General features: G+C 48.8%; 1 protein-coding gene across 2 annotated transcripts; it reads right to left on the minus strand.

The window, feature by feature from the left end:
* Window positions 1–877: 877 nt before the first annotated feature.
* On the minus strand, window positions 878–7,709 carry ZNF48 (zinc finger protein 48). 2 transcript variants are annotated; one of them, XM_051999255.1, is made up of 3 exons: window positions 6,238–7,709; window positions 4,128–4,227; window positions 878–3,400 (listed from the first exon to the last, which is right to left on the minus strand). In XM_051999255.1, the coding sequence occupies exons 2-3, from the start codon at window positions 4,210–4,212 to the stop codon at window positions 1,599–1,601; spliced, it is 1,887 nt and encodes a 628-aa protein (XP_051855215.1). In that variant the 5' UTR covers window positions 4,213–4,227; window positions 6,238–7,709; the 3' UTR covers window positions 878–1,598. The 2 variants fall into 2 exon arrangements, with proteins under 2 accessions (XP_051855215.1, XP_051855224.1); XM_051999264.1 differs by lacking the exon at window positions 6,238–7,709 and having other exon boundaries at window positions 4,134–4,569.
* Window positions 7,710–8,784: the final 1,075 nt, after the last annotated feature.

Here is an 8,784-nt window from a genome sequence, read left to right on the forward strand (position 1 = left end):
TGCCAGGGCGTGGAAAAGCGGCGAGCCCAGCAGAGAACTGATTGTTCCATTTTGTTCCTGGCCGCAGCTCCGTGCCTGGGGAAGAGGAGAGGGCTTCCCAGTGGATTTTTTTGCCCAGACAGTTACAGAGATCTCACCTCAAATACCAACGAACTCCAGAGGGGTTCTAAAGACGGGCAGACGCTACGATGGCAAAGCCGGCAATCTCCTAACAATAAGCTAAGCTGTGGGTACAAAAAGAAGCTAAAAACAGTTCTTGACCTCATTGAGTCTAAATCAAATGGGAGCAGCTGCAAGCAAGTGCAAGCTATATACAAGTTGAATTATCAGAGAAGGGCATTAGAATTAAGAGGCAAGGGTTGGGATAGGTTTCCTGTATAAGATGGAGTGTTATTGGGTACTGGAAGGAAGCCTGGGAAACTTCATCTCCCCAAGTCTTAGCTTTTTATGGAGATAATCGGAGCTCAGAGCAACTAAGTGACTTACCCCTAACCATAGCTAGGATGATGGAGTTAGGAGTTGAGTCCAAGTCTTAACATTTTTTTGTCCACTACATTCAAGCTTGCCTCCATACTCGTCTGGGTAAAGGTAACTTCAAGTAGAATGTATGGTCCCCAAAGGCAAAGGTTTTCAGACAGTTTTTTGAATCCCCTGCACCTTATCTTGAAAACAGCCAGCATTTATGTCCTGAGGCCTGAATGTGTTTGCACTGTCTACATGCTGTCTCCTAAAGAATGGATGCTACTGGAGACCAGGGACAGATTCACTGTCTTTGCACCTCCAATTCCAAAGATGACAAATCATAGATGCTTCATGCTGTTGCCTATTTCCTGTCTCTTCTTCCACCCCTTCAATCCTAGCACAAAAACCCACACAGTTTCAAGACAAGAGACAGTTTATTGGAAATAGACAGTGTCAGCAGAGATCCCAGAGATAAATCCCTTATTGCCTACCTAGCCTCTTTTTTAGGGGGAGGGGAAGAATACTCCTTTAAGATTCATTCACATTGCTAAGCCTCTCCCTTGGTGTCAGTATGCTTTCTCCACCCACAGCCACCTGGCCCTTTCTTCTGTCCTGGGGAACTGAGGACTGAACACTGCTTCGCTCCATGACGTTCATGAAAATGGCTCCACAGACCCAGCAGCAGCAGGACACATTTGGTAGATTTTTGTCAAATGCCCTTTCAACTAAAGTCAAGAAGTTGCAAAGTGGCTGGTTGGGGTGGGTGAGCCAAACATTCTGGCCCACTCAAGAATTCGTCTGGCTTCACTGGAATACTATTCTAATTCTACCCCCAGCTAACTGGTTCAGAGAAAAGCTCTGAAATAGAAGTCAAAGCCCTACCTGGTATAGAAGACAGGACCACACTGGCAGTATAATGGGAACTCTGATGTCCCCAGTGGGGAACTGGGGAATCTTGGAGTTTAAGAACCCCTATACCTGGGGCCCACACATTCCCTGAATCCCCCCCACCCCCCACTCTGGCTCTCTGCCTCCTGACTCTCCTTTTCCACTCTGTAATTATCACTTCCCTTACTCCCTACTTCAGGCAGCAAATTCCCTCCCATCCCCCTTTTGGATCCATCTCTCTGGCTCCATCACTCTAATCCAGTTCCCAGCTCTGGCTTGGGGGGCCGAGCTCTGGTGGGCCCTGTTCCATAGGGCCGTAGTGCCAGGTGCCCACGTTGGTGCTTGATGCGGGCTGAGCTGTCCCCAAAGCCCTTGCCACATTCTGCACACTTGTAGGGTTTCTCCCCTGTGTGAGTACGCCGATGCTTCACCAGGTCTGAGCTTCGGGGGAATTCTTTCCCACAGTACCCACAGGTATGAGTCCTGCTTGTGCCAGGTGGCCTGCCCCGAGGCCGGGGAGTGGGAGCTGCTGCGCCAGGAGGGTTGTGGGGCCGAAGAAGGGCCGCTGGGGGTGCTGGAGCCGGGCGGGCTCGCTCACCTCGGTGGGTGCGCAGGTGCTTAACGCGGGCTGAGCTGTCAGCAAAGCCTTTCCCACACTCAGGGCACAGGTATGGTTTTTCACCTGTGTGCACACGGTGGTGCTTTACCAGGTCCGAACCTCGACGAAATCCTTTCCCGCACTCAGGACACTTGTGGGGCTTGTCCACTGCTGGAGGGGGTGGCTCTCCAACCTGGGGGCCCTCTGGCTCTGGCTCTAGACTAGGGAGGCCAAAGGGGCCCTCCCCAGGATGAGGAGGACTACGTGGGACAAGTGGGGGACTAGGGCCATGAGGAACTAGTGGAGGACTTGAGCTGGGGGGTGAGCTGGGGCTGTGGGGAGCCAAAGGATACCCATGAACTCCAAAGGCCTGTGGTTCCAGGTGGGTGAGGCGATGTCGCAAGAGTGTAGAGCCAAGGCTAAAGGTTCGGCCACACTCTGGGCATCCGTGGGGCCGCTCTCCACTGTGTGTGCGAAGGTGCTTGACACGGGCTGAGCTATCAGCGAAACCCTTGCCACACTCTGGACACAGGTAGGGCTTTTCACCTGTGTGCACACGTAGATGCTTTACAAGGTCTGACCCACGAGCAAACTCCTTTCCACACACATCACATCCAAATGGTTTTGGCCCCAAGTGGCTGCGTTGATGGCTCAGGAGGCTGCAGCTCAACACAAAGCGCTTCCCACATTCTGGACACATGTGGGGCTTGTCCCTGGGTCCAGCTGCTGAACCATGGGGGATGGCAGAAGCAGTCCGGGCCACTCGCCGGGATGCAACTGTGCGTGGAGGCCGTTCACCCCTATGCGTCCGCTGATGCTTAATACGTGCTGAACTGTCCCCAAAGCCCTTGCCACAGACGGCACATTTGTATGGCTTCTCACCTGTGTGTGTGCGTTGATGTTTCACAAGGTCCGAGCTCTGCCGAAAGCTCTTGCCACATTCACCACAAATGGTGGGGCGCTCACCAGCAGGAATTCGAGGTCTCGGAGTCCGAGGGGGGCCGGGAGCTGGTGGTCGGGGCCGGTATGGCTTCTCACCACTATGTGTTCGCTGGTGCTTGATGCGTGCTGAACTGTCCCCAAAACCTTTACCACATACCCCACACTTGTAGGGTTTCTCCCCAGTATGTGTGCGCTGGTGTTTCACCAGGTCTGACATTTGCCGGAAGCTTTTCCCACACTCACCACACACGGGTGCCCTCTCCCCAACTTGTGCCCTCCGTGTTTCTGAAAGAGGTCTGGGAACTCGAGAACGGGGTTTTCCTTGGTCTGCACTTGCCCATATATCTTCCCAGGTCTCTTCTGGTTCTAATTTGATGGTGCTATCTCCGGCATCCCGACCTGAAGCCACATCTCGAGTTTCCTTGAAATCCAGGCCAGATACCTGTTGAGGGTCATCCTCAAAATCCAGACCATGGTGCTGAGGGTGATCTTCATTCTCATTTCCCATACCTGTCAAGAAAAAGGGGGAATTGCAGACGCAGCCCTTAGCCTCCAGCCTCTCTGCTATATATTCATCTCCTCTAGGAAGATTCCTTGTCCAGACAAACATGAGTGATCTTTCCTTTCTCTAACCTTCCAGAGCTAAAAGCTACTCACTTGACACTAAACACTTGGTTCACTTGGCACACCTTCTAAATGTGTGTGTGTGTGTGTGTGTGTGTGTGTGTGTGTGTGTGTGTGTGTGTGTGCACACCCCCAATAAGGCAGATCACAATCTCCTTCTCTTTATCTCACTTAAACAGTTTTCATCTGTTGGAATGGCTGAAAAAAATTCATCATCTGGTAGTCAATGTCTGACAAGTTTCTCTTATATGGTTTTTTGATAGCAGCTATCCATGTCACCAGTCTATAATATACAACTAACACTATTATAGGTATATTTAGGATTTTAAGATTTCTAAGACAATTTCCTCGCAGTTCTTACATGGAGCTAGTGAAAGATTTCTGGTTTCTAAGGACCTGTCAGAGCTAATACTCTACCAGCATTGTTTAAAACCCTTGTGATATAATGAGGGATCACATTACGTTTTCAGCACGAGAGATTGTTAGGGGTTAATTTTTTTCCCGGTATATTCCACCTTCTCAACTAGACTATAAGTTATTTATTTAAGGGAGGGGCCTAATCATATATCTTTTTGTATTCAATGTCTGACAAAGTCATTAGATGCCATGTTACCTTCACCTGTTCGGGTGCTTCTGAGGAGCTCCCTCTCCTCTGAGCCTTGAAGAACTGGATCCCATGGCTCAGCCCCTTGCTCCATCCCAGGGAGGATATCCTGGAAAGTTAAGGAAAAAAAAAAAAAAAACACCACCCCTTAAGGGCCATACAACTCCACTAATTTCTTCTGCTATTTTCTACTAAACTTAAACAAATAATTGCAAGTTTTTCTTCCACAGTAACAATTGTGTTTACCAAGTATTTTAAGATGCCTGACTCATTTTTATATTATATTTTTAAATTTATAAAGCATTTTCCTCAAAACTGTAGCATGAGGTGGTTTGTGCACATATTATTGACCTACATTTTAAAGATAAGAAATGGAGACTCAGAAGGTTTAAGTTATTTAGGATGAGAGAATTTGGAGTTAAAAAAGATCCAATCCAGAAGTTCTGTGAACTTTAATATATATATATATATATATATATAGAGAGAGAGAGAGAGAGAGAGAGAGAGAGAGAGAGAGAGAGAGAGAATATATATTTTGAAAACTCATTAAAATTTTTCTTTGATCATTCTCTTTTATTGTGTGACCTTGGACAAATAATTTTTAAGTCTGAGCTTCACTCTGCCTTCATTTGTGAAATGGAGATGAGTCAATAAACATTTATTATGTGACAGGTACCATGCTAATGATGGGAATGCAAAGAAAAGAAAAACAGTTTCAGGCCTTAAGGAGCTCTAGCTCTGATGGAGTCTGGTCAAAATACAAACAAGACAGATAGAGAATAATTTGAATATAATCTTAAGAGATTAGCTATCAACCATAAAGAATGGAAAGGGTTTCATGCAGAATCCTTACATAATAATTCATAACATCAAGCTCAGAGTAGTTGTGAGGAAAGACCCAGTGAAAGCTCTCTTGAAATGTGAGCTGTTATTTTTATTCCTATCTGGACTTGGCTGTTGGTTCCATACTCTTCAATTTCATTGTTTAAAAAATAGACAAGTTGAACTAAAAGATTGCTAAAATTCTGTTCACTCAAGATTTTAAAATGTAAATTCTGGAATTAGAAATTCCCCTCAAAAACCAACTTAATTTTTTTTTAAGTTCTCTCAAATTTTGTAGTAATAAAACAAAGTGACTCCATATTGACTGAAGTAGTGACCACTAATAAAATAAAATCTTGGACATTTCTCGAGCTGCTAACAAATCAAAAATTTCAATGACTAGTTCTGGTATACAAATTTAGAAACTAAATAGTTTTCAATTTTGCTTAATAGATTAAAAGTGAGGTTTTCTTTAGCTCTCTATATTTGGAAACAAACAAACAAACAAAAAAAAAAAGCCCGGAGTTACTTATGTATGCCAAGTACTGTGTTAAGTGTTGGCAGCACACACACAAAAAAGATCAAAAAACCCTGGATCTAGTCCAATCTCAAGTCAACAAACATTTATTGAGGGCCAAACATGTGCCAGGCACCGTGTTATTTCAGCACCCCTCCCCCCTTTAAAAAAAAAAAAAAAGGTTAAAACCTTCAGGTCCCCTTCAACTCCAAGTCAACAAGTATTTATTAAACCAGTGCCACTAGGCACTGTAGTAAGCGATGACACAAAAGGAAAAAACAAAAAACAAAAAACAAGTAGATCCCCAGAATCTAGTTTAATCTCGTCTGGTAAAAAGCATTTATTAAGTACCTATTATATACCAGACAGTGCTAAACGCTGGCAACAAAACAAAAGGTGACCAGTCCTGGATCTAGTCTAACCTCATGTCACATTGAGCGCTTACATTGTGCAGGGCTCTAGTGCCCCCCCACCCCACCCCCTGGGCCAGAGTACAGGGTCCAGGATGACCCCTCACTCTCTGGTCGCCCAAAGTTCCGCCCCAGGGGCGGTCGCTCTCCCGGAGCCCCCTCCGACCCTCGGCCGCTTCCTGTTTAACCGCAGGTAGCCGGTCTGCCACCCGCACGAGAGCAGAGATGCGGGGTCCTCCCGCGATCCTCCCAGTGACTTCAGAAAGCTTATCCTGTATTGGCCGGGGAGGGCGGCGAGTCCGTGAGGCGCGCCCCGCCCAGCCCCGCCCCGCGCCTCCCCCCTCCAGCCCTGCCCCCAGGACCCCCTCACCTCGGCTTGGCCTCCGGGCGCTCCCTCGCGTCCTCCCTCGGACCCCGGCAATCCCGCCGCCTCGGTCCCCTCGCCCCCCCCACGGGGGTTGTCCTTCTCCGAGTCCCCGCCCCCGGCTTGGAGGGGTGCTAGCAGGAGTCGGAGAACCGGCCGCCCTGTTGGGCCCAGGGGCCCCGAGGTCTGAACGGAGAGGGCGGAACTAGGGACCCAGGCGTCCGGGAGGCTGAGAGCCAGGTGTGGGGGCGGGGACGGGAAGCGGAAGCGGCCTCCTCTCTGCGATGGGGCCGCTCTAGAAGGACGAGGCGGGCTGTCTCGATGGTGTTGGCCCGGCCAGAAGCTGAGTTGAGTGGCTAAGGATGCGATCAGGCCCAGTGGAGGGAGGGGTCCGGAAATGGCCTTCCGCCAGTCGAGAGGCCCTTCTAGGCGCCGAGTGGTGGCCCGGACTCGGTGGTATTAACCGATTCACTCTCGAAGCTGCGCCACGGAAAGAGGAGCTGGACGGGGAGGGGGTGGGGAGGAGCTCAGCCTCGGCCGGCCTCGGAGGGGTGGGGGGTAGGGTAGGGTAGGGTAGGGTAGGATAGAGTAGGGTAGGGTAGGGTAGGGTAGGATAGGATAGGATAGGGTAGAGAAGGGACCTCTCCTAAGGTCTCTCCGTCTGGCTCTGCCTCTCCAGGTGCACCGGCAGGCAGGCAGGCCGGGGCCAAGAGACCCTGACCCAGAGAAAGAGAGAAAGAGAAAAAAGCAGAGACACGGAAGAGCTAGGGAGACCAAGAGAGAGGGAGACGAACTAGGAGACAATCGGAGAAACTGAGAGAAAAGAGACAAAAGGAGACGGAGACTTTAGAGATAGGCAATGTGGGGGAGGAAGAAGAAACGAGGGAGATAAGGATGGGGCGCGGGAGATACTGGGGAAGGGGAGGGAGGCAGAGACAAAGGAGACAAGACAGAGCCGGAGACCCAGGACTAGAGGGAGGGGGAGGGGCTTTGAGAAGAAGGACGGACGGACCCTAGCAGAGATGAGGCAGGGTCGAGACGGAGACCGAGAGGTAGTGGGAAAAACTAGAGATCCAGGGGAAGGAGAGGCTGGGCAGAGACAGACAAAGGGAGGAGACAGAGACGGACAAACAGAGACGAGACATGGGGCAAGAGGAAGGGGGTGGAGCTCAGAGACAGAGACAAAGGGCGAGGGAGATGAGAGCGAAAGAGACAGAGAAACTGGCAGGGGAGGGCAGAGACGAGAGACAAAGGGAGACAGGAAACCGAGACGGAGACTGTCCGCCCCGGAGACGCGCCAGACAAAAGAGATAAGAAAACAGATAGCGCCCGGGAAAGGCTATGAGAGAGGACTGAGCAATAGACAGAGAAGGAACCAATCCGAAAGCAGACACTGAGTCACAGATAGAGAGACAAGGATCCCCAGAAAAAGAGGCAGAGAAGGAAACCAAGAAACAAAGGAAGTGCTGGAGACAGACGCCCAGAGAGACTGGAAGAATAAACTGGCTTCCCACTTTAGTCCCCTGAGCAGTTGGCTCCCTGAAACTAAGGGGGGAAGGGAAGGGGGAATGTCAGTCCTGGCTTGTTTAAAAAAATTTTTTTTGGGGGGGGGGTAGTGGGTGGATGTTTGAGACAAATATCATTAAGAACAGGAGATAGTAGATGGGAGGAACTTAAGATAAAATAAGTTTTGAAATTTATTCGGTGCCAGATATTTATGGTTAGGATTGTTCTCTGGGTGAACAAGTTATGTATGGGGGAAGGTGGTCAGGCTGTTGGTAACACTAGAACAGTGTGAACCAGCCCATAATGCACCAGGCTAGAGCCAGAGTAGATAGTATGAGGTTCTGGAAAGAGCCAGATAGAGAGTAAAAAAGGAACTAGTCTTTTCTCTTTCCCACTGGGGCTGCTTCAGGCCCTCAGTGATGGTTTCTCCACGGCCCCTCCCAGGAAACTTAGGGGCTTTCATCTTGTAGCCATTTTAACATGGCCATCCCCCATCCCTTGCACCCTGTGGAAATCTACATTCTGACATACTTCCAACCTCACCTATTTTTTACCAGCCCCCATTATTGAGGGTAAATTTTCCTTCTGTCAATACAGATAGGCCAAGATGGTTTTTCAAATATTTAAAATGTCTAGGGTGAAGGCAATTTTAAAAAAACAAAAAACTTAAAATTTTAAGTGCCTAGCGTAACCTTATTGGTAAAACTAAGCATTCAAAGATAAATATGAAACAGTGTGTCTTCAAAGAACATACATTTTACTGAGAGATACGGTATGTAAACAAGGAAATATGAACTGGGAGGGATTAGGGAAGTATAAAAATTAGCACTGCCCAACTCTGGAATCAAGACAGTTTTTGCAAGAAAAGCCTGGACTGCCAGTACTCCAGGAACTTTTCCTGCATTAGGACACTTGGGAAGCAAGGTTTGCTTGCCCTGTTCCCATCTCTCCCCCACCCAACAATGGCTTTCTCCTTTCTGCCCATTTGGATTCTATCATTCAGGAACCAATCAAGTCCAGTTAACTCCTCCATGAAGCCCTCACTGA

Source organism: Antechinus flavipes, chromosome 1 (genome assembly GCF_016432865.1).
Source record: "Antechinus flavipes isolate AdamAnt ecotype Samford, QLD, Australia chromosome 1, AdamAnt_v2, whole genome shotgun sequence".
Lineage (NCBI taxonomy): Eukaryota > Metazoa > Chordata > Mammalia > Dasyuromorphia > Dasyuridae > Antechinus > Antechinus flavipes.